The sequence below is a fragment of the Epinephelus fuscoguttatus genome, linkage group LG24 (assembly GCF_011397635.1).
Source record: "Epinephelus fuscoguttatus linkage group LG24, E.fuscoguttatus.final_Chr_v1".
Lineage (NCBI taxonomy): Eukaryota > Metazoa > Chordata > Actinopteri > Perciformes > Serranidae > Epinephelus > Epinephelus fuscoguttatus.
In genome coordinates, this window is record NC_064775.1 from 11,322,936 (window position 1) to 11,349,973 (window position 27,038).

A 27,038-nucleotide genomic window follows, 5' to 3' on the forward strand; every position below is an offset into this window, starting at 1 on the left:
TGTCCCACGTACAATATGTGCAACCATCACTCACCCTTCTTCCTTCTGTCTCTTGCAGTGAAACCTACAGTCGTCGATGTGGGCATATATATCAACAGCATCGGGCCTGTGTCATCCATCGACATGGTGAGTTAAAGCCGTCTCTCTCTCTCTCTCTCTCTCTCTCTCCCCCCCCCTGGTGACACACACAGATTCGCCCATTGTCCGACATCAGCATCATCATACATGAATGCTGCCATTACTCATGCTGTATTTGGAGGTCATACGGGCCACAGCTGTTTCTGTGCCGAAGGTAGCCAGGGAAGACAGGTGTGGATGCTTTGTTTGCGTCCCGTGGATCAGCATGGATTAAGCAAATGAGTGAAAAGCCCAGACGTGTGGTTGAAATTCTGCTATGAAAGCTCCTCGCTATCAAGTCTGACAGCAGCTTGTGTCTGTGGAGAGGAGACCTCTCCTTATGCTTGGGCGTAACAAAGTGTTATTTTTTTATGCTTTTTAGATTTATTTAGTAAGTGGATCTTTTGCAACAGCATGGAAATTCTCAAAAGAAAGTTTGACTCGGAGGAAGAAATGGTTTTGGAAGAAGACCAGGACATGGATCGATGCATATTTTATTATGGAAGGCCTGATCAGATGCCATAAAATATATGAAATGCTGAAACTGAAAGCTTGATATGCGGTAATGAGAAAATAGCTACTATTCAGATGACTTAAAGCAGAAGCAGTCTGTTGTTTGGCCTTGAGTTAAGTGCAGTAGATTAAATGGCCTAACGGCCTTTAACGGCCTTTCATTATGTATAATGCCAACAGCCTATTCAACGGCTGTCAATACATTCATATGTGACATTTTTCTGCTTGAAAATTCAGAGCCAAAGCATCATAAATGCATAGCTTTGCGAATATTAACTGAGTTAGACATGATAATGAAAGTGTTTTATCTTTGAACTCACCAGATCAGCAGATGTTGAGTTGTGACTGTTGCCTAGCAACACTGAATATTCCCCGATATAAAAGCATTTTAGCTTTACTGTCAGCACTATCCTGCAACCTATATTATTTAAGACTACATCTGCTCACTCAGAATTAAATACAAAATAATTGTGCATGGACGGATGTGCTACATTGTGTGTCCTCCCTGTACACTGTGTGTCTTTGTCATGTAATGGTGTTATCATTGTTATTTTCAGAAATTAATTATTTTACTCTGTAAAAATGACGCAAGTCGATATCTGCTTGCAAGGAGGCGAGCCTGTTGAACATGTTTTCCAGATAGCGCTTTGGCACAGCGGAATACAGTTGTAAGGAGTTTCTAATTAACCCTAATAATTTATGCCGGAGCATTACTGTGCAGTTGTTTAGCAGAAGACATTTAGGATTCCTTCCAAAGTGCAACTGGGTAAATTCAATTTGGGATGCAGAATGGTGTAGTTGAACATTAAGTTGTTTGTGTACTGTGGACTCTGAGGAGCCAACAGGAGATGCACAGTCACTTTGGAAACTACTGTGAACTTTGTACAAACTAAGGCCTGAGGCTTTTCCCAGTCTTTTCTCTGTTTAAGGGGTATTTGGGGAGTATTTTTCCTGTATCCGTATCAAGGGTCTAAGGACAGAAGGTGCCCTTATACAGACTTTAAAACCCCTTTGAGGCAAATTTGTGATATTAGACTAATTAAATATAATTGACTTGACTTGACTTGACCAAACCTCGTACCAACCATGTTCTCTTCCTGACACTGACAGTTGTAGTCCTTAATGTTTCAGTCCTGGTTGATTTGGGACACCTGCGGTTACCATGGTAACAGCAAGTGCAGTCTAATACTGCAGGTCTCAGAAATGTGGAGGCAGCAAACACTTGTTGAGCAGCTACTTTGTCACAGCGCTAACAGCAGTGACAAATTTGCTGTTTTTTCCTTTGATTTCCTCCGGAAAAAAAAGCCAGTTATACACTTGAAATTTAAAGCAGCAGCATTCACAGGACCTTATTGCTGCTCTGACACAGTTTAAGAGAGTGAGAAGGAAAACATTGAGGTAGTGAGGTGAAATAATTGTCGATCACATGCTAAATAATTTCCTGTAAATCAATTGTACATGTGAAGGCACCTTGAATATGACATGGATATGGCGGGTCCCACCACTGATAAGTTCTTCTATATACAAAAGTAACAGCTGAGTGTAAATACATTGAGCAAGTTTAAGTGTCATGTCATTTGTATAAAAAAGCATGGGATTCTCAGGAAATTCTTGTACCAAGCATAAATTGTATAAAATAATGGATGTAACCACTGGGATGTCACAAATCGGTATGTGGACTCCTGTTTGAAGCCTTGAGTTCGGTATTTTAGCATCGCCATCTTGGACTGTGGGAGCCAGAAGTGACCATATTCGGATGAGAGGGTGGCACTAACCCTAAGGCTAACTACTAGCTTGGGTAGCGCGGTACATTTACAGTAATGGTTAACTGTAATAATGCTAATGCTAATTTTTGCTAGGGACAAACAGGTCTAAACCATTAAAACAAAATATACTTGAAAAACTGAACTTCCGACTCTTTAAGGTCTTTTAGTACAACCTAATGCAGAATAAGATTTTTTTTTAGTGACCAAAACTTTACAATTAACTTTCATGAACTGAAAACACATTGACATAGTGACAGGTACGGCTGCGCCTATAATCTGTGAATCTTGGGTTACGCTGCCTAGCCAGCGTTGCCGCTGTGGTAGCAACTTGTCAGCAGATGGCACACACACGCGCTCACAGCAGCCACGCCATTAATTTTGTAACTTCAAGCGTTTCAATGCACGAGTTCTATAAAATTCCCCCTCAAGTGGCCATTTGAGGAAGTGCAGTTTTTGGCAATTCCTGCGTAAGCTTAATTTTTTAGCTGCAGAGGTTACTTCTCTTTACCAAGGCGCTCTCTATATGCTACTGTAGACACTAAATAGTATCAAGAGTGGGGACAGATTTTATGAAAGTCTTAAGGATTATAAATGAAGTAAATGAGTAAAAAATATATAATACATCCTTAAGAAAGTAACATAATTATGACAAAAGCAATATCAGTTTCAGGGCTATTATACTGGATTGTGTTAAACTGAATAGGTGTTGCTTTTATTGTATCCACCCTCTGTATGTTACGATTCACGCAATAAAAGGATAATGTATAGCAAACTGGTCATTGCTCCAACTGAAGCCCCTGCAGAATGACTCAGCAAGTAAACAGAGGGCTCTTGATAACACTGAAGGGGCTTAGTTTACCACGATGACTTCCTTCCCCCAGGACCCTGCTTATTACATGGCTGCTTACAAATGACATCAATCAGTTGACACTACAGATAAAACTGATGCTTTCATTACAGACTAAAGCTCACAGGACTGTGTGCAGTAAACAGCTTTCTGGTAGATATGGGCTGATATGAATAGAAATCAAAGACACTGACCAGACGCTCATGCCTAAATGGGAAAGAGATGTCTGAGCAGACCTCAGATTACCTCCTCCAGGCCAATCAGAACTGACTGATCAACAAGGCTCTGTAATCATTAAGCAAAGTGGCATAGTGCCACTGTATATTGCACTTGACAGAGGTGCAGCGTGGGAACAAGGACACACGCTCAACCTCAAAAACAGCTGAATCTCAAGTATGTTATTGCTTTTACATAGGCAACCATTTCAGTAGCATTAAATAATTGATTCTAAGCAGCTCCTGACACTTTCCAAGAAAGCAGATTTAGTTATGGATTTAAAGTGCGGCCCTAATGAGAGGCTGGAATCAAAAGTTGCAGACTTCCGAAGTCGCGCAGATGAAGTAGTCATCGTTACACCAACAGAGCTCTTGGTTGTGGCTTCCAAGATCTTGATGCTACAACATAAGAGCTCTCTGTTGGTGTAAAGTTTGAACGTGGGCAGATAAGTGACAGAGGAGGCAGGAAGGAGGAGTGTTCGGTGTGAAGTAAAGATTGTTTAGCAATAAAACTGGATCATCTGTTTAGGATGGTTGGTAAGTTACCGTGTTGTGCTTGTTTGGTTTTCATTCATTCTATGTAACTACTTTTTAAGGAGACACTTTACTAAGAATTACTTCACTTTAACCTTACCAGGAACTCTTCTCTCTAAGTTGACAGCAAATTATGGGACTCAACTGTTCTTCTGAGGTACAGTGTTTGAACTGTGAGAGGTTCCTACTTTGTGGAATGCTTGATAGACCAATGAGGAGTCAATCAAGGCATTTGCATTCATCTCAAATCAGTATTCTGACTGTATTCATTTCACTAAGAGTCAAGTAATTAGTGGCACATAACGTAAAGACAAATGGATAAGCCTTAAAGTCGAGCCCTGTGAATCCATGACCTATGATAATGGGACCTAAAAGAAGCGCGCATCATTAAAAGTAGGGGTCCAAACACTGAGCCATGGGGTATGCCTTAGTTGACACTTGCAGGGGTTGATTTTGAAATACCTTGCTTTTAACACATTGCTCCATTCTGCAGTTAAAGGCATGAGTTTTTTAATTTCTAAACTTAAACTTTAATTGCTTTTTTAGTCATGAATATTCACTGTAATCAACTTCCAGGGGTTTTAAGACTGGAACTAGAACAGGGGCGTTCAATTAAAACCAAAATGCTCAGTTCTGTTGGTGAGGAGGAAGTGAGATCTACAAAATGAATTCATCAGACAAAAAGTTTCTGTACTTAATAACTTTTTTTTCCCTTTGTTGCTAATGCCAAAGGACTTTGAAAGCAATTTCCTTTCCGTATACAAATTTGGGATTAAAATGTTGGAATAAAATGATGAGAGACTTACCTCAGTTGGGGTGTGCTCCCATGATTTTTATCACTTGGTGTAAGGTGGTCTTACAACTCAGTCTCAGTCAGTCTTGACAAAATCAACTGTGTTTGATACAGTTTTAGCAAGTTTTTAGTCTTGGTTCATGCGAATACTAAACTTCAGTGATGTGAGCATTGTCAAAAACCAATAGGTGCTCTCCCTCAAGAAGCAGCAAACCAGGTACACAGTAAGTGTAAGTGATGGGACTTAAGGAAGTCTTGGTTCTCTTTTGCTGTGGAATAGGAGGAGAAACTGGTGGAGTTGTGGAGGGAAAGATTCGGTGTTCAATTGGGCGTGCATCTGATCCACCAGCCAGCACTTATTTTAGTCAGAAATCTTAAGTTTTGAAGCAGTGTACCCCTCCATCGTCTCCTCCCATTAAAATAGCGCAGCAAACCAACAGAGGCTGATAGCGAGTTGAGGCAACAAAATCGAAATCCTGTCAACATCTGATGCTTTTTTAGAGTTCTTTTGTTTTGCTGACACATAAGAAATTGTTAATATGTCATATTTCCTAAGGGGAGTTTGGTGTAATGTTTGCTGCCAGAAACAGGATGGGAAATATTCTCAAAATGAATCTAGCTGTTGTCTTGAAAATGGCGACCCAGCAAAATTTTAGTGTGTGACGAAAAACTCACATTGTCTTTAGATGTGTCAAACTTTACTCTTTTCACAGTCTTTATAAAGTCTTGTATTGTAGGCACAAAAGACACTGCATTAGTTACAAGAACAGAAAACTAGGAGCACTTATGGAACACAACTCTTGTAATTACATGCATTGGGATGAAATGCATCCCTAATTTCAAAGTAGTCCCTATTTCTCAATTCACAGCTTCATTGGCAGAGTTGAGCTGTTTCAGGATGTCCTTGTTTCTATTTATAACTTCAACCAGCTATGCAAATTATGTTTATTCCAGTATTTATTTCAAGTGAGAATATCTCATCATTTCACACTGTACGTTTGTACTGCAAATCTTTAAAAATCATGTAGACTCTTTGTGTATAGTAAAATTGTTGTGAGTGTAACTTCTGCGAAATAGGGCAACGACACACACACACACAAGCAATTGGAGATAATATAGTTGTTGTGAATTAAGAACTCCTGCAGCCTGTAGTGGGTCAGTGAGGCATGGCTGGGCTCAGCTCGCTGTGGGAGCCCAAACTTTGTTTCAGTGGATGCAGGATCCCGCTGTGACATTCCAGTGATTTTCCTCTGTGCACGCACTGATTGGCTTCACCCTGTCAGGATCGGTGGACGCTGGTCAGTGGAATGTGAATCCCTGGCTGCCCCCGGGGTTGACTGGACTGGAATTAGTGCGCAGTCACAACTCTTTTATCTTGGTCTCTGTCCGCCTCTGTGTGTCTTCCCCTTTTATCCACTTCTGTCAGGAAATGTTACAGTGTCAGAGAGAAAACAACTGATTTCTTCAGCGTGGCCTGCCATGGCTTGGCCTGCCCTTGATTTTTTAACTTTCTTTTTTCAAAGCTCCACAACCACACTGCACTGTCCTCTTGCTTGAGTACGAGCCATCACTTGACCTCCATTTAGAGTGTTTCTTCCCTCTGAACCTCGCGGGTGTGTATCTCAGGGTGTGTGTGTGTGACTTCCACATGAAAAACCAGGTCAAATCCCCGGGATGTATCAGATGCATGATCCATATTGATCGCACAACTGTCTCCAGCGCTACGATATAAGTCACTGACCAAACTCCAGGAAGCTTCTCATCTTCCTTTGAATAAAACACATTATCTTTCCTCATTTGCTCTGACGGTAATGGGCACTGGCTGGGATGATGCAATGCCAAATGAAGCTGATAGTAATTTAGGACATACTGTGATGAATGGTTGAGTGATTAAACAGCATTAGCAGCATTAAAGTCAAGCGAAAGTGCTGGGCTTTTATAGCTACTGCTGGGAGAGTCAGATAACACAGGCAGTAAATTAACAGACAAAGATGGACGCACTTTGACATCGACACTATGTTCTTGTCGTCTATGTTCGAGCCAGTGAGTGGGTGGCATCTTGGATTTACCACTCCACTATTGAGTGTGCCAGTGTGTATCAACCAGGCGTGGAAATTATTAGGACCACCTGCTCTGTCCATGAAATAGACTGATTATGTGAAACCAAGTGGAAGCCATGATTCCCTGCTGATACCAGCCGTACTAAACCCACCTGAGAGATTAAATAGAGGAGGAACGCTGCAAGTATGTCTTGGAAAGCAAGAGCACCTCAGTCAAAGTTAGGTAGCTTTATCTCCATAGATGATACATGCTGTTAGAAACTGTAGTGCTGGTGGAGGAACAGCGACCTAACTTTATTATATTATTCTGTTTTTCCTAAATACCAGTTGTGTGTCAGTTGTGTTTTGTTTATTTGTTTTTTACCCAAATACTGTCATATATTGTTTACGCCGGTGAAATGTGAAGAATGTATCCCATCCAAGCTGTGTGCAAGCAATCCTGGCCCAGACTCTGAATCAGAATCCCAGATCTGCTCTGAATGTGGTATATACCACCTTTAAACATCAGTGAAGTCTCCTCACTGCTCACATCTGACTCAAGTGTCAAAGCAGATCATTTTCACCGATGTAGAAGTGTCGGGCTGCTATTTGTGGCTGTGTGAAAGTTGTCACAGCTCAGCTTTCTCTCACACTTCCTGTAAAAACCAACTATTTCTATTTCTAAAGATGTTTTTACTAGAAGTCACGCAAGGCTTGATTGGTTGTTGTCTTATTACAGTGTTTAGTGCTTCACTCCAGCGGCAAATTAAAGGTGGTGTAGAGATGTGCAGTGACCCTCTTCTCGGAGGTGAAACGTGGCTATTGATGACTACAGTTGATGAAGCACATGAGGAGCAGTGTAGGAAAATAGCAGATACAGTATGGGTGGATACACATGACAAAAGGTTATGGTAATGCAGGGAGACAACCACTCTAATTAAGGAGTATGCAGTGTCAAGTCATGCAGTCGATTCACTGGTTAGGTTAGATTGTTTTTAATGCATCGTATAGTTTTGGAATTCACATACTAGTATATGAAGTTTTTAAAATTTATTTTATATTTACTTCGAGTTTGTATGCAGGACTTGCATGCTTGTTAAAATATATAAATCTGCACAGTAGCTAAAGTTATCCAATACATGAAGTGGAGTAAGAAGTGCAATATTTGCCTCAAGAATGTAGTGGAGTAGAAGTATGATGTAACATGAAATGTAAAGTACAAGTACCTTAAAATTGTACTTAAGCACCGTACCTAAGTAACTGTACTTAATTAAACTTCACCACTGCATATAAGCCCCGCTTCCACTTACCTGCAAGCCTTACCCTTAAATGTGGGCGGGGTTGTTGTCACTCACTGCTCCATCCAGCACTCACTGTATTTCCTCATTACCGGTGACACAGATGGAAGTCTGCACCTCGTTTATCGTCCACAGAATGAGGCTGCATGCCGACATTTTTAGAACAAAATAAAACAGGCTGCAGTGAGAGTCTCTCTCCATGGGATATTTAAAAATCTGGGGTTTGTGCATTTAGTCCTTCTCAGGCAAGCTCAGGAGTTTAGTGTCACTGTAGCTCGGTGCTACGCAACCCTTTTTTTTTGAGTGAGGATTAGAATATATGTAGTTCACATAACCTGCTCAAAATTAATACATATAAACGCTCCACTCATTACTGAAAGTGTATATCATATAAAGACTAAAGTCATGGTCAGAGTTGTCATATGGAATGTTTAAGGTGTGTTGATTGAGTCATGTCAGCTTGTGCATTCAGTGACATTACTTGTTAATGTTCACCTTAAAAATCCCGGCAGTTGGCCCAGTGAATTAAGGTATTGTGATTAAGCTGCTGTGAGAGGCAGAAAACATCCTTATATTTTATAGTTACAGGGACTCTTAGCAGAGTGACTGTCCTCTACTGACCAATCGACGGACGGTTAGGGGAACGGTTAGGAATGGTTCCAGTGGTACCATCCTCAACTTTTTACATTGGAAACGGAAAAAAGCATACCAGACTGAACTGTACTGTACCGCACTGCTCGGTGGAAATGGGGCTTTAGTGTGTGCACATAGGATAGATAGTATAAAATAATGGACTACCGTGACGTCACCCATGGGTTTGTGGAGTCCCATTTTGAAGCCTTGAGTTTGGCATTTTTTCCGTTGCCATCTTGGACTTTTGAAGGCAGAAGTGACCGTATTTGGATGAGAGGGTTAGCTCAACATTCGCTGCTAGCTTAGTTACACGGTGCATTTACAGCTGTTGTAACTGTAACCAATGCTAATGGAAATTTTTGCTGGCGACAAAAAGGCTTAAAACTAAAAACAAATGCAAGTACCTGAAAAACTGAAAGCCCAACTCCTCAGAGCATCTTTTACCACAACCAAATGATGAATGAGACTTTTTTTAGGTGACCAGAATGTACATTAGGTTAATGTTTCTATGGTGGAAAAAAAATATAATACAAAAGGATTCTCATTCACCCAAATTCATGTCATTATCTGTACCATATTTCTGGATCCATCAAAAGCACTTTTTTTGTCTTGCTCCACACGTCAGTCTTAGCTCGTCTCTGGTGAGTGTAAAGCGATTGATACATCCAGTACAGGCAGCCGTCTACATTAGTCCAGATAAATGTGTTTACATGAATAATCTTTGAAGAGATGTCAACCCCAGCCAAGAGACAACGTCCCTGTTTGACAGAGGCAATATTTCAAAGCAGCTGTGTGTGTGTGTGTGTGTGTGTGTGTGTGTACAGTGTGTATGTGCGGTCTTACAGTCTGTGTTTGTCTTTCTGTGCACTAAGTCAGAGATGAAGTAGCAGTCTGCACATGCATGCTCCTCTTGTATGTGTATGTGTGTGAACAGTGTTTCTACTGTTTGGACCGATAAATCCACTGAAGTAAAAGTTCAGAGTGATTCCAGACACTTTTTACTGCTTCTTATCCCTCGCCTTTGATCACTTGTGCTTATTGAGATCTTTTATTTCTTCATTTTTTTAGCTCTGCTTTTATTTTGTGCTTTAGCTGGAGGCTTGGCTGATGAAGACAAAAATCTCACTTTCATTTATTCTTTTCACACATCCTGCCTCATCCAGGTTCCATATCAGAGTCGTCCTTTGCAAAGACAAGCTAACCAAATTAGCGGACATATCAACAATGAACACATTCATCATGCCATAACTGCAAGACAAAGAGAGGGACAGAGAGTCAGAGATGGAGAGGACAGATTATTATTGTCATTGGCACACCATCAATCTAGCCCAGCCCTCTGTCTCCTTGGCACAGAGATCCTGCATCTATTAGTCGGCGTGCGCATTTCAAAGATGTTATTACTGACCCAAAACACGAAGCAGGTCACGGCAATACAGCACAGCCGCACTTTTAATTTGCAGCAATCGAGTGCTGTCAATTCACAGTGTATTTTTCCATTTCACGGTGGCCTGTGAGCCAGCAATCAACAATATAATTATGTCTCTTGTGGCTCTTGTGTTTGGGACAACAGCAACATGGCAACTTTCTCATTCATGTTTTTCTGTTTTTTGTAATAATGCTGCAAATTAAGCCTTTTTTTTGCTCTCAGCAATCACCTCTGTGGGCCAGGCTGAAGTATCTCAATAAGTATTGGATGGATTGCCATGAAATTTGGCACAGATATCCATGTTCTCCAGAGGTTAGATTCTAATGGCTTTTGATCCTCTGACAATTCCTATAGCGCCACCATGGGGTTGGCATTTGTAGTATCAAGTGAAGTGGTTCAACAGTTGGATGGACAATTCAATTCAATTCAAATTTGCTTTATTGACATGAAAGTTATAATAACAATATTGTCAAAGCACTTAGAGAATTAATAACATAAAATAAAATAAGTGTAAAAATAGTATAACAACAATAATAGTAATAGTATTAGTAGTAAAAGTAGTAGTAAATAATAGTAATAATAAGTGGACATTGTAGGGAACCTTTCCATGGTTCAAAGTTAAAGTTTTTTTTTTTTTTTTTACACTTACCAAGTCAGGTGAGTGGATCGAAATCTACTTGCTCAAAGTCAGTTTTTATTTGCCCCCTTTACAAACATTCTGTATGGTGACCAATAGGCCTGTCACGATAACAAATTTTGCTGCATGATTAATTGCGTCAGAAATTAGTGCGATAAGCGATAATATTATGTAATATTGTGCTTTTAAGACCATTTTAATTATTGTTGTAATTTTGCTGTTTTTAGACCATTTTTTAAACTTATGATGATAATGATAATAAAGGCATATTGATACACCCTTTTAAAGAGAAATAAACATTTATTTAACAATATTTAGGAATGCAAAAAAGAAAACTAAATACCCGAAATAACATGTAAAAATATCAAAATAAATAGTACAAAAAAATAGACTGTCAGTCTCTCACTCTCAGGTGTGCAGTTAAGTTGGTCATATTCACTCTTTTTGTTTAGATGGTTTTAGAACAAACACGACATATTGGCTTGTCCTAATTTCTGGGCTCCCATCTGTCATTTGGTTTAAATCCAAAACACTCCCACATAGGGGCCGTGGCATTTGGTTTAGGAACAAGTTTCCTGTCTTTCTCTTACACTCGGCTCTCTGTTTTTTCTCCACCTTGTCTCCCCCTCACCAAGATCGCACTGTTTGTGTGTGTGTGTGTGTGTGTGTGTGTGTGTGTGGCCCATAGCCCCGCCTCCCCCACAGAGACAAAGACACTCGATGACAAGAGCTTTCCCTCCGTTCATTACGCTAATGAACCAACTCACCTGGCTGCCAGACAATGCATGGCAGTGAACGCTCTTGTCGTCCAGTCTCTTTGGTGGAGAGAGACGAGGAAAACAAACACGTGTGAATATGGCAATTAATCGCCGCCAGAAAAGTTACTGTCTCCCTTTTAATTTACCGTGCAATTAACCGACTTATCGCATATCGCGACAGGCCTAGTGTCCAATCAGTACTGCATACATTCAACTCAACAGAGATGGAAGTGAGGTGGCTCCTTCCTTCACTACTTTCATCATCAGCTTGTTTGTACTACTTGCCCCATAGGGCACTTGAGTTGCTAGATTTAAATGCCAGACATAGCATTTTACCTGCCTCTGGGCAATTGGGCAATTCTTACTGTTGAGCTTAACCTTCATATTTCATCTAGTGCCATCATCAAGATAAACTTTTTTTGGCTTTTGAACAAAAGACCTGCAAAACTGCAATACTGAAGTCCATCGGCTATTGGTCTAACCACAATCAGCCTCTGGGGGTGGACCAGCTTCAGCCTGATGTAGTCAGTGGACATCCCAGACAAGCCCACCTCTTCTGTGCATGGGTCCTTTCAGCTATTCTCCAAAGCTGTATCAACATAAGAATGCAGATACATTAAAAAACTAATAAAAGCTCACTCGTCGTCAGACATAGGCGATGGGTTCTGAGATTGCATTTCAGCCAATGTGTTCCACCTCTGCACATGGACTGTTTCCCTGCTACTCAAAGGTGATTGGTCAATACTACTTGGACTACAAACAGACTACTTAGGAAACAAGAACACTGCCAATCCCATCACTTACAGATGAGGTCATATGTAGAAATATGCAAATATGTGTTTCAAGCAATTTTGCGAATTTTAGCCCGCTAACATGCTAAAGTAAGGTGATTAAAAAGAAAAACATTGCACCATTGCACCATGTTATTAAGTCTGTTTTCATCCACCTGTTTGGATACGCAAACCGCAAACTTGACTATTGTGATCTGTTTTGCCTGATAGCATAATGACTTAGCTAAGAGTTCTATTGTGCCTAAATGCAATCTCTCAGAGCTGTTAGCATGGCCATTGACTCTTAGCCTTGCTATTTGTTTTATACTTCATTTTTTTTCTTAACCTTTATATCGGCTTCCTGATGTCATGGTTTGGTTTGATTATTTATAACACAAAAGCATAAATTATCACTCAATTCACCATCAACAACTTAATTCCAACTCAGTACCACAAGTCTTAGACTGAATTTTGGACTGTATGTTCAATAGACCACTTGTTTCTGAGTACAATAAGCAGATATTTTTGGATTTTCACAGACTGTTATTTGTCAAATATAAGCCAGGATAACCCCAGGTCAGAATTGAGTAATGTAATTTTATTCACAAATGACAGAAAGCAAGCAAAGAGACAAACAATTTTATTTACAAGAAAAAGTCTGCATTCATTTTCAAAAACTGAGACTTAAGGTTTGACTTTTCAAGACCTTAGTGGTGCAAAAGTCAGTCTTTTTTGCTCTTGGTGTTTCGGAGAAAAACAAACAAATGGTAGAAAGTGTACATTTTAACACAGGTTGTTTATTTGCTTTGATTTGGGTGAAAAGGGACCGACAGGTGAAATTCTAAAAACCTGCTATCTGCCTATTGAAGCAAAAATGCATCACACTGCAAAGTAATGTGATTATAAACACTTTCTTCTTTTCTTGGCCTGAGAACAAAGACGCTGTTTATTAATTTATTCCTAAGCTCCAACTCTTCACCTCCTCTAAATGGAGACGTTTCTTGAATCTAATTTTGGCAGACAGGTTGAATTGCTGGTGTCTCAATCAGCGGTGATGGGCTGCTCTGTATCCTGCAGCTCCCTTTAAGTGATTAAGGTTGATAAAACAGGTGTGTTTTTGCATAAAAGCTCGCTCAATGCTGCCTTAAAGAAGCAGTTGCTTTAAATGCAAAAACATGGCTACCCCTTTAAACCGCGGAGGTCTGAAGACAGAGAGGAAAGGAGCATATGCTGGACCCTTGACTCAGGGATTCTCATGTTTGTTCTTGCTCTGTTCATCCCTGTTATTTAGGTTTCCCTCCAAACTGACTCAACCTGTGCATGCACTTAGACCTTTTCAGAATGAAAGAAAGTATATACTCTCGGTACAACAGCAACAGCAACAGCTACAAGGGACAGACTCACTGAATAATTGAGTCCATAGAGATTGAAGGACATCCTGAACTTCCACTCTGAAAACTTGATGAAGTTATTTTTATAGGACACTTACTTCAAGGTACACAAACAAGATTCACAGATACACACACACTTCTCAACTCCATCTAGTATCTATCTGTGAAGTGTAAATACACATACGTGTGCACACACACACACATGCGGTCTTCATACATCAAAGGCTCTGACCCTCTTCAGAGACTCTTACACTTAAAAGGAACATTGTGTTTCCCTCCCTCTGCCTCTCCTTTCATTTCTGCTCAATACTCACCACTCATTTATGCTGTACGTGCTGTTTATTATGTTTGTGGATCTGTTATGGATTACTGTGCAGTATATTACTGTTACTGAAACACAATGATTCAAGCTTGTAGAAGATAACAAGGCCCTTTGTAGCTGTCAGTAATAGATGCTAGAAATAAATAATGTACATTGTATGTGCAGTTCAGAAAAAGGAAGTTTCTGCCTATTGCACAAAAGAACTGCCACATGTCTGAGTTAATGGAGAAAGTTATTGATTAATAGTAGTGATTCAACAAGTTGGCTGGTGTCTGAAATATGTGGCTTCAAAACTGACTTTCTTGCCAGAACCCTTTGAATTTCAAGACACTGCAGTGCCTCTTAAAGGACACAAGACGACATGTATTATCCTGAAATTGCTAAAAATACAGTGCCCTCCAAAAGTATTGGAACAGTGAGGCCAATTCCTTTATTTTTGTTGTAGACTGAAAATATTTGGGTTTGACATCAAAAGTTGAATATGGGACAAGAGATCAACATTTCAGCTTTTATTTCCAGGTATTTACATCTGGATCTGATACGCAACTTAGAAGATAGCACCTTTTGTTTGAACCCACCCATTTTTCATGAGAGCAAAAGTATTGGAACATGTCACTGACAGGTGTGTTTTATTGCCCAGGTGTCTCCCAATTACATTGATTATTCAAACAATAAATAGCACTGCATGTCTGAGCTCAGTTTCAGATTGGTAGATTTTGCCTGTGCAGACTGCATTTAGAGGTGGAACCAACATGAAAACCAGAGAGCTGTCTATGGGTGAAAAAGAAGCAATTGTGAATCTGAGAGAAGATGGACAATCAATCAGAGCCATTGCACAAACATTGGCCATAGCCAGTACAACCATTTGGAATGTCCTGAAGAAGAAAGAAACCACTGGTGTACTAAGCAACAGACGTTGAACAGGTAGACCAAGGAAAACATCAGCAGTTGATGACAGAAACATTGTGAGAGCTGTAAAGAAAGACCCTAAAACGACTGTTAGTGACATCAGCAACAACCTCCAGAGGGCAGGAGTGAAGGTATCACAATCTACTGTTCGCAGAAGACTTCATGTACAGAGGCTACACCAGAAGATGCAAACCACTCATTAGCAAGAAGAATAGGAACGCCAGGCTGGAATTTGCCAAAAGGTACAGAGATGAGCCTCAAAAATTCTGGGAAAAAGTTTTATGGACTGATGAGACAAAGATTAACTTTTTCCAAAGTGATGGAAAGGCGAAAGTTTGGAGAAAGAAAGGATCTGCTCATGATCCCAAACATACAAGCTCATCTGTGAAACACGGTGGAGGTAATGTCATGGCTTGGGCTTGCATGGCTTCTTCTGGGACGGGCTCTTTCATCTTCATTGATGATGTAACACATGATGGCAGCAGCAAAATGAACTCAGAAGTCTACAGAAACATTTTGTCTGCTAATTTAAAGAAAGATGCAACCAAATTGATTGGGAGATCCTTCATCATGCAGCAAGATAATGACCCAAAACACACTGCCAAAACAACAAAGGAGTTCATCAGGGGCAAGAAGTGGAAGGTTTTAGACTGGCCAAGTCAGTCTCCAGACTTAAACCCAATAGAGCATGCATTTTACCTGCTGAAGAGGAGACTGAAGGGAGTAACCCCCCAAAACAAACAACAACTGAAAGAGGCTGCGGTGAAAGCCTGGAAAAGCATCACAAAAGAAGAATGCAAAAGTTTGGTGATGTCAATGGGTCACAGGCTTGATGCAGTTATTGAAAGCAAAGGATTTGCAACTAAATATTAAGTCTCATTTACTTTAATCTATTTTAAGTTTATATGTTCCAATACTTTTGCTCACCTAAAAATTTTGTGTTCCATTACAAATAATGCTATCTTCTAAGTTGTGTATCAGATCCAGATGTAAATACCTGGAAATAAAAGCTGAAATGTTGATCTCTTGTCTCATATTCATCTTTTGATGTCAAACCCAAATGTTTTCAGTCTACAACAAAAGTAAACGAATTGGACTCACTGTTCCAATACTTTTGGAGGGCACTGTATATATCTCAATTTGTACTAATGGACAGGATCTCGAGGCGCAGCTAGACGGAGGAAGGGGTCTGGTTTGGGGATCTCAGAATTGCATCTCTGCTTTTCGCAGATGATGTGGTTCTGTTGGCTTCATCACACTGTGACCTCCAGCATGCACTGGGGCGGTTTGCAACCAAGTGTGAAGCGGTCAGGATGAGAGTCAGCTCCTCTAAATCTGAGGCCATGGTGCTGTGCCGAAAACTGGTGGATTGCCCTCTTCGGGTTGGGGGAGAGTTACTGCCTCGAGCAAGGGTGTTCAAGTATCTCGGGGTCTCTTTCACAAGTGATGGTAGAATGGAGTGTGAAATGCATCGGCGGTTTGTTGCGGCCACTGCAGTGATGAAGGCGCTGCGCTGGTCCGCCGGGGTGAAGAGAGAGCTGAGCCAGAAGGCAAAGCTTTCAATTTACTGGTCCATCTACGTTCCAACCCCTCACCTATAGTCATGAGCTCTGGGTAGTGACCGAAAGAAATAGATCGCGTATAGAAGCGACAGAAATGAGTTTCCTCCGTGGGATGGCTGGGCTCAGCCTTAAAGAAAGGATGTGGGGCTCAGACATCTGGAGGGAGCTTGGAGTAGAGCTGCTGCTTCTTTGCGTCGAAAGGGGTCAGTTGAGGTACTTCGGGCATCTGATCAGGATGCCTCCTGGGCGCCTCCCGCTGGAGGTGTTCCGGGCATGTCCCACTGGGGGCTGGGGCCTTAGGGGGTCCCCAGTGGCTGGAAAGTGTTGCTTGGGAGAGGGATGTCTGGGGTGCTTTGCTTTGGCTGCTGGCCCCGTGACCTGGCCCTGGATATGTGGATGAAAATGGATGGATGGACTTTGCGCTATATTAGGTATTTTTGATAGTTGCTTAAGTACAGTAATATATTTGTGTCATAATCACTCTTACATTTGAGTGTTTTGGCATATTTCAGCAATTTGTTTTGGTTTCACAGTACACAACTTAACTGTGGTGGTTCATTTTCACTGCTTTCATTTCCTTTTTGGCCACAGCATGAAGCTGTTTTCAACCAGGAAAAGCTTTAAAAAAGGCACTGTATGCTACTTGCCCAGCAGCACCAACACAGATAAGCTAACAGCTAAAGAGACGGCTATTTTCCTCAAGAGTTGGAGAAGACGAAAACAGCTAAAAGAGTGAATATTGGACTTTAAAATCATCACATGGTCAGAAAAACGGCACCAGATAAATGCTGATGTTGCTCTCTGTGCTGAACGTTTTTGCTATATCAACTTCTTAAAATAATCTGAAGGGAATGCTTCACCCCCAATGGACAATTTGTATTTCAGTTACTCACCCTATGATTCGCTGAATTTGTGAAGCAAACTTTGTTTTTCTCGCATGCCTCCACGGTGAATGAAGAAACCACAAACAGAGAATATGATTAATTTGCAGAATAATCCAAGTCTCATTTATCAGGTTATATGCTCAGCCCTTTCTGACGGGTAATTGAATGGAAAGTGAAACAGTAAGTGAAACTTACCTATGCTCTTTTCAAAGCTAGACTCCATTGACAAAAGCAGTAATTTTACCTCGCTGAACACAGGAGCTACTGATCTACCGCTGCCTTAATCAGTTAGTTTGCTCAGTTAGTTATTATGTGACTTTGGTTAACCAAAACTAACCCTTTAAAAACCGCCAAAGTCACAAACAAGCAAACCAAATAAGTGAAGCAGCGGTAGACCATCAGCTCCCATGTGTAAAAATACAGGTTTTGTCAGTGGAGTCTGGCTTTGAGTAGAGCATAGGTAAGTTTCACTTTCTGTTTCCGTCAGAAAGGGCTGTCTGTTTGTCAAGTACTGAGCACAGGACTGGTAGATAAATGAGACTTGGATTATACTACACGAGTTGTCTGAGAGTTTATATACAGATGTTTTGAATATAATTCTACTGTTATTAAATGGGGAACCCTATGACTTCAATTCATGAAGAATTTTCTCCTTTTTTAAATTCTTCGCTCACTGTTGAGGTGTGAGAGAAATATAATGTATTCTTCACAACTTCAGTGTCACAAGGGGTGAATTATTGATATACAAATGGTCATTTGGAGGGTAAGGTATTTCTACAAGAAGTCCTTGAACATAATGAGGCTGAGGTCTGGTAGACGGGGTAGATCCAGGTTCGCATAGACTACTTAGTACCTCATTTTACCATAAATGCTCATTCTGATTTAATCAAAAGCTGTGTGCCACGTGGGAAACATCACTTCAACTAGGGCCAGCTCTGAACAAGCTAAACAAAGTACAAAGTACCGGCTGAATAACACTTTGTTATTCAGCCGGCACGTGATCATCTGAACATCACAAAGAGTCTAAATCAATTCAGGACACGAAACACATCTCGGGTTTCATGATGGGTATGATTATTTGTTTGATGACACTCCACACCCTCTAGAACTATAATAAGATGCACTTGGAGCTCACTTGTTCGTTGAATACAGTCCCTGTGAGGGTCCTTTAATTATTTTTGCTCTGTAGTATTTTAGGATCTAACTGAGAAAATAAAGAGCTCAGAAGATTTTTAACTTAAATTAGAATGATGCGGTATAAATACTGGTGTTACACACCAGTCACACTAGCAAAGACAATGGCTGTCATGCTGACTATGTTCAGTTTTGACTGGCTTTAACAGCAGACAAGGTGTCCACAGCCTGAGCAGTGTTAAGCTTGGCGTTGATACGACTCAGAGGAACATAGTTACTCAGACTGAGACTTCGATGTCCTCTTGTATAGCAGAGAGTTTGTACTTTTTCCAGATGTCAAACGTCACTTTAAAGTGCCTTTTAATGTAGCCTGGGTGCATGGGTGTGCATTTTGAAAGTGTGTGTGGGCCGGTGTGTGTTTTTTGTAACTTTTCCATGCTTGACCTTCAATGATGTGACTCATTTAGGTGCTGGGAGAGTGGGGCTGAAAATTCATAAGAAAAGGTTATCTGATTGCAGTGCAGAAGGTCACTGTTCATCGCCTTTTACACCACGACAGCATTAGGACAGCTTCATGAGTTAATTCAGAAAATTAAATGGCATTCCCTGTGTTATTGCATTTTCAGAGGTTGATGAGAAACCTAGTAATAAAATTTAAAAATGTTTTTTCTCATAACTGTCATATATGATCTTTTTAAAAGGATAACACCTAAGGGAAACCAGAGGAAATAGTTGAATCTTAGAAACGAAAATCTAATCTAAACTAATAACATATGACAGGATTCTCCATGAGCACCGGCTGTCGGTTGACTACTTTCTTACTGTTTCAAGTCACTTCACTGTCACTTTATGGATCTTGGTTGTTTTTAAGTATATCTTTTAATGGCAGGATTTCAGTCATTGCGCATCTGGATCTTAAGTTATCAGAGAAACAAGCTTAGTTAAAGGTAGCAGCAGCTTGGCTCACAGTATCCCTTGAACCCCTTAGTCAACAGAATAGAGAGATGAAACTGCTTCATTCAGTGTTTTTACCAGCAGTTGAGGGTATGTGTTCTTTTGCTTGTGAGATTAAATTGACTGGAAAGTCCTCCATTTGAGTAACAAAATGAGGTATAGTAGTCTAAGGTTTGATTTATATTTGATTGACAAAACAGGCGTTCTAACTATGAATGCTTGTGATTAAGTAGCACACTATGCCGGCAACTCAACTCGAACCATTTGGAAAGGCACTCTGAATTATCAGTGCACTGTGAAGTCTGTCATTTGCTTTACCGATGAAAATGTCAAGTAAATAAAACTTTATTGCCATTTACAGTATCTAAATAGGGATGTGATGTCATATTAAGACTTTTCCAACTTGCCTAAGTGGATGATGATCGCCAAAGCTATCCAATCAAGTAGTTTCCATCAGTGTGCATTACTTCCTGTTTACAGCTCGTAGGTCAATTGTAAGAAGCAGGTGTAAACACAAACCAGACAGAAAGTAAAAGAATGTTTGTATTTTTTCTTGTCCTTTCTTTAATCTTAACCAAAGTGTAGTTGCCATACGCAGATATGATAAAAAAGCGTGAATCCAAGGTTTTGCAGAATTATCCACTATCAAAATTCTTGTCTGCTGATGCGTTTGTGGAGTAGGTGCACCCTTGAGGATGCTCCCCAATAAATCCAAGCAGGAGTGTGCTGTGAAAGCAATAAAACCCTCCAGGGCTACACAGAACAGAGCTCATAAAGACACACAATGCAACAATGCAAGAGATGCCATTATCCAGGTATGGAAATAAGTAAGTAGAACAGATGGAGCCAGGTAGATATCAATCATCATTGTCAGTATACAGCTTGCCGTAGGTGAAACAACGCAAAACCAGCAGCTGCAGCGTTATGTAAGATGTGACTTCTTCGAATAGGATTTGGAAAGTCAGGTGATATTGATTGACTGACATGGCGGTAACAACAGGATCACTAATCGTGCCTTGTATCTACTTTTTCTTCTTTCCTCTCCAGCATCTTTCCTCTTAAATCTTTCAGTTCTCATTATTGCTCCTCATCACTTTCTTTGTCCTTGTTAGATCCCATTACCTTCTGCTGTTTCCTCTCTTAACTTATCCCTCTTCTTTTGCCTTCTCCTCCTGCACTTGTTTTTCCCTCAGAATCAATGTACACAGAAATTTAGTGTTTGAAGTGAAACTCGGCATATAAATTAATAATGAGCACTTTGAGTTTGAAGGGCTACTCCTAAAGCCCTGGAAAACGATCACCTGTTCAAAGACAGAGGCAAAAAGCATGAGGTATGAAAATATCTTTAAGGAGATAAACAAGAGAAGATGCATCATGTGGCGTTGTGCATTAAAGTAAAGGACTTTAAAATGTTGCTGTTAATACTAGTATAAGTGTAGGTTTGAATCATAGACAGTATAAAAATTAATGGATGTAGCCATCGCCCATCACCCATTTGTTTGTGGACTCCTGTTTTAAACATGGATAAGGCGGGACCTTAATCGTCTCTTTGGAAGATGCTCATTGGCGCATGAAGCCAAAAAAGTTTGACTTCACCAGGGTAAGATTATCCAGATCTTTTGCATCACAGGACCCATAGAGCAAGCACATCAAAGACTTTTGCTGGCCGAGCGGGCTGCTTCTGGTTTAGCTCCCCACTAACCTGAATGGAGATGAAATGATTTATCGTGCAGCTTTCATTGTGAAAAGAGTCATTTCGCAGGGGTTGTGACGCTCTCTTTCACAACATAAGTCTTTGGGAAATAGTCTTTTGGGGCCCGATGGATCTTGTGACGGACCTGGAAGTTATAATAATGCGGTTTGGCCACGATGTCAAGTCTGGTGCTCATTCAGGGGGCCTGGTTTTGCTGCCCAGAGTTTGGCATTTTTGCCATCGCCATCTTGTTTTCTTGGAGTCAGCAGTGATCACATTTGGACGTGAAGGTAGAACTTGCCCGAACGCTTGCTGCTAGCTTTGTTATCACAGTGCATTTACAGCTGTTGTTAAGATAATATTAATGCTAACTGTCTCTAGCAAAAAACAGCAGCTGGAAGAAATTTTCCCTTGAGGGCTTTCTCCCAGAAAGGGATCTCTTGGTTAAGGTGAGGAAAAGTCATGGTTTGAAAATGAATAGATATCTGTCAGAAAGAAAGGACATGGACCAAACTGTTTTTAGTTTGGTCCATGCCCCATCAACTAAGGAAAACTTCTCCCATGTTCTTAAAACCAATAAACAAAATGTACTTACTGAAAAAAACTGAACATCTGACTCCTCAGAGGGTCTTTTAATACAAGCGATTAATGACTTTTTCAGGCGCCCGAAATGTTACAGTTGATGACAATAGCAACAGGTATAGCTAGGCTTATACTCTGTGAATCTGGGGCATAGACCATATAAAGATGGACAACGCGTTTCCACTAACCCTCACTGTACAAAAATGAAGCCAAAATATCCTCGGTTGCTGCACAACAGTTTTTGGTACCTCTGCATTGGTGTAATTTTTCAGCCCATGCCGATTCTGCTTGGTTTTAATATTGTATTCTATTTTATTAAGGTTAATATGAGGCTATGATAATAATCAAACTGTAAATGTGGCAGATTTCAAAATCAATGTCACAAGAAAAATAACCTCACCTGAGAGTCTTTAGCTCTGTCATGGTCATGGTCATTCTTTAATTCTCTATCAAAGCAATTTGACCATGCTCAACTCTATGTCGCTTCTATCTTTTTTATTACTAGCACGACTTCTTTTGATACTCCTGCTGCGTCATTAGTACCAGCACAACTGGCAGATAAATGCACATTACTGCTGCCTCTACTACGTCTTCTACCTCTATTACCAGTATGAACAAAATGAAATCATTTATCGTAGAGTTAGACAAAGAACACAGGTGTTGATTGTACCCGAGGCCAGATGCTCAGTGAAACACAGCCGACAGTTTGTGTCATTCCTCATTCTGTGTTTCTCCCATCCTCACAGACTTCAATTAAACAGCCAGGTATGCAAATCATTCCCTTTTGTTTCTTTCAAAGGTCTTTCTATTTGATTCTTAGGGACGAACAAGACAAAAGCATGTTTGTGAAATTAGCTCCACAAACACACACACACACACACACACACACACAAAAGCAATCTTTCAAATGCCATTCATATCCGCAGGTAACACACAGTTTTGTTTATTACACATGTGACAGAAGTTCATCACCACCCTTAAGCAGTGGTTGAATGGTCGTGTTTACCGTTATTTCTGCCCGTCACACACAAGGATCATCACTGTGAAGCTGGCTGCGGGACAAAGCAATGCATCCTGGGTGAATGTATTCATTTGGGAGTGGGTATGAGGGCTCTGAGAATAAGACTGCATATTTTAAATATCGTTCAGGATCATGATGATGAAGTACTATAAGAACCAGCGCAGAAATGGACACATGACTCAGAGAAATCATGTGTGTCTTTTTTCTTCTTCTTCTTCTTGAGGGATTAAAAATGTAGCCCAGTGACCAATTTTCCAAGGTCTGGGAGATATAAATATTTCACTTATAAATATTTATACCAATTATGCGGCATCAGTTGTGCCTGAAGAAATGCATTAGTCAGTGATCTGTGCATAAGTTTGAGATTTCCTTCACTGCAAAGAATAATATAATTAAGTGCAAGACATTATTTTAGAGCAAACTGGATTCCACTTGATCAGCAATGAAGTAAGTGAGTAGAGTAATAGTAATGTAATGTTGTAATATTTATGTCAGATTGAACTTTTTTGGTAAGTTAATTAAGAAAACCAGCATTGAGAAGAGAGCATAACATCAGTGGTGAAAGAAGAACTTAGATCCTTTACCTTAAGATATGCTATGCAGGATTTTCCTGTCTGTGTTCCTATTGGTCAAAGTCAAAGTGGAGAGGGAGCACCAAAAAATATTTGTATAATCATCTCTCTGTTGAGACATTTTGAGGCGTTCAAGATGCAGCGTCGGTTGACATATGAAACCATTTAAATATTGAAAATGTTACCAGGACGGCCTGTCATTACCAACCCAGACACTTTTTTATTGAAAGTTTGCAAAAACATTCAGGCGAGAACAACATTTCTGGCTCAGTGAGTGTGAAGTTTTCAATCAAGCTCCCACTAAACACAAAGTTATGAAGATATAAAGTATTAAGCATATCTACCCTCTTGGGAAACGTTTTGGTACATGGATGCGGAAAATGTGGCTGAGCGACGTCTGTAATTGGTAAGGAGCGATCCGCCTCCATGCAAAAATGATGAGGCTGGATAAGGAGGAAGCTATTTGTTCTGACACTGTTCAAGTCAAGCTAATTAATTTCAGTCAGACGTACTTTGCTGTCAACATCCTTTGGCTTTAATAATGGATTTCATATTATCAGATTCTCAGCAGCATTGCATTCCCAAAGAGAAGGGGGCCAAATTTGTTGATCTTTATCCACCTTTGTAACATCAAGTTAACGTGCAGATATCCAGTGTCCGCTGAAAGCCCAGCTGCCAGAGTACAATGTTTGCATTGTACAAAATCTGCAAACCAGGATTATGTTTCATTTGTATTCATTTCATTCAAATCATATCAACATTTCTGCATAGTTCAGATTACATATATATGAGCTTCATCGGGACAAGGAGAGGATGGTGGATGGCATTACAACTCGGCGAGACGGCTGCTTTAACAGCAGATAGAAGCAGACCACTGTTCAAGACCAACAAACAACCAAAGTGGGCATTTCTAACAAGATGTCGGGACATGTCTAGCTGTGTGTGTGGAGACATAACTGGGTAGTTTTTTATGAGATGTTTGCGACATTTCCAGCCACGTACACAGGGGCATAGCCGAGTATTTTTTAACAAAAGGTCAGGACATTTCCAGCCGTGTTTGTAGGGACATAACCAGGTATTTTTTCACAAGAAGTTGGGATATTTTCAGCCAATTTGTAGGGACATAACCAGGTATTTTTTCACAAGAAGTTGGGATATTTTCAGCCAATTTGTAGGGTCATAACCAGGTATTTTTTCACAAGAAGTTGGGATATTTTCAGCCAATTTGTAGGGACATAACCAGGTATTTTTTCACAAGAAGTTGGGGTATTTTCAGCCAATTTGTAGGGTCATAACCAGGTATTTTTTACCGAGAGGTCGGGCCATTTCCAGCCGTGTTCATACAGGTGGGTATTTTTAACAAGATGTTGTGGTATTTCCAGCCGTGTTTGAAGGGACATAAAGGGGTGTTTTTTAAGAGGTCAGGAGTTTCCAGCTGTGTTTGTAGCAACCAAGCAGGATATTTTTTAACAAGAGTTTGGGACATTTCTAGTCATGGTTGTACAGACAAGATCAAGTATTTTTTAACAAGAGGTCAGGACATTTCCAGCAGTGTTTGTAGCGCCCAAACCGAGTATTTTTTAATGAGAGGTTGAGACATTTCTAAATGTGTTTGTAGCGACCAAACTGGGTAATTTTTAACCAAAGGTCAGGACATTTCCAGCTGGATTTGTAGTGACAAGATCCAGTATTTTTTAATGAGAGGTTGGTGCATCTCCAGCTGTGACAACCAAACCAGGCATTTTTTTTTGCAAGAGGTCAGGACATGTACAGCCATGTTTATAGCAACCAAAGTGGGCATTTTTTGTTGCCACAAACACGGAAATTTATATCCGTGTTTGTAGCAACAAAACCAGGTATTTTTTAATGAGAGGTTGAGACATTTCCAGCCGTGTTGGTAGGGGCTAAACTGGGTATTTTTTCACAAAAAGTCAGGGTCTTTCCATCTGTGTTTGTGGCAAAAAAAGAGATATTTTTAATAAAATACTAGGAAATTTCCAGCTGTGTTTGTCCCAGCCAAACTGGGTATTTTTTAACGAAAGGTCAGGACATTTCCAGCTTTGTTTGTAGGGACAAGATCCAGTATTTTTAAGGAGAGGTTGGTGCATCTCCAGATGTAACGACCAAACTAGGTATTTTTTAAGAAAAGATCGGGACATTTTCAGCCATGGTTGAAGGATAAAAACAGGGTTTTTTTTTTTGGTTTTTTTTGGGGTTTGTTTTTTTTTTGCAAGAGGTTGGGACATTTTCAGCCATGTTTATTTCATAAGGAAAAGTTCGGCAATTTACAGCAATGTTTATAATAACTAGGGATGCACCAAATATATTTGGCCGAATATTGCAAAAATACACACATTCGGTATTCGGTGGAATAAGTGAAAAGCAAGGCCGAATAATAGCGGCGTGTTTTGATAACGCAATCAAACAGCGTGCAGTGATGGACGGAGTAACATGTCAGCAGTGTGGCGATATTTTACTCCGTCCGTCACTGCACTCGCATTTGCGAATAAAAATAGTTTTGTTCGAGCAAAATAAATCATTCAGCACACTGTGCGACTACAGATTTCAACCACCGTCAGAAACAAAAGGCAAATCCCACCGGTTGTGGGTTGAACGGGGGTCACAGACACAGACAGGAATGTATTCCTCTCAAATACGGCAGCCATAGGCTTACCAGCGACAGAGAAGTCCAGCTCCAATAATGTCCTCTTCTTGGCGTCATGACTTCCCAAAAGTACCTGGACAGCCGAGCCGTGGCGGCACACAGGTATGTGACGTGTCAGATGAGAAACGAGCTGTTCCCATTTCTCTCTTTGTGACAGGTAATGCTCCACAAACCTCACCGCACTTTAGGGACTGTTCTTTACTTGTCAGGGGAGGAGGGTGGCTGGTTGATTTTTATTTCATTTATTTATTTTATTTTGATCCTCCCTATGTTAATCACTTATTGATGCTGTTTTTGAAGTATGAATAAGTCAATAAGTAATTTATTCCACTGAAATATCATTGATGTATTATAGAAAAGTGATTTATCTTTTTATAAATGACAAAAGGCACATCTGCCTCATTTTCGCTGTGGTGTTGTGATACTACTCAGAACCATGATATTTTCACTGGTATCGTACCGTGGGTCCCAGTTTTGGTACCGTGACAACACTAATCCGGAGGGGGTTCATCTGCAAAAACTAATGAAAAACTAAACAACGGTATTCGGTGTTCGGTACTCGGTATTCGGCCAAGCGTTTAATTTTATTCAGCTTTGGCTTCGGCCACAAATTTTCATTTCGGTGCATCCCTAATAATAACCAAGCCAGTTTCAACATGTCCTCTACTTATGAAATGTACGACTGTGACATATCTGTGGTTTGCAGAAACATACAATGCCAACATTTATTAATAAAATAATAATAATATGCAGAAGTTTTAAATTATATGCATCGAAGATTTATACCTGTACCTTTAGCTTTTTTCATGAATCTGATCCATTATCCATCCATTATCATGTGAGGGCTTCCTAACACTTCCTATACCTATCTTCTGTTGTGTAAAACTTAGTCTAGGACAGGAGGGAAATAGTTTATCACATTCTGAATATTTCAAGACCTAAAATAAAATATTTATACCCTAAATAATGAACTCACAACACTCACTGTCTCTGACTTTATATG

The 27,038-nt window shown here is 40.2% G+C and overlaps 1 protein-coding gene across 1 annotated transcript in view; it reads left to right on the forward strand.

Moving 5' to 3' along the window:
• The window catches only part of LOC125885047 (gamma-aminobutyric acid receptor subunit gamma-3-like), a 144,580-nt gene that overhangs the window by 44,325 nt on the left and 73,217 nt on the right, over positions 1–27,038 (forward strand). The window contains exon 3 of the mRNA XM_049570415.1: positions 59–126. Within this exon, the coding sequence (XP_049426372.1) occupies positions 59–126 (68 nt within the window). The remainder of the gene's footprint in view (positions 1–58; positions 127–27,038) is intronic.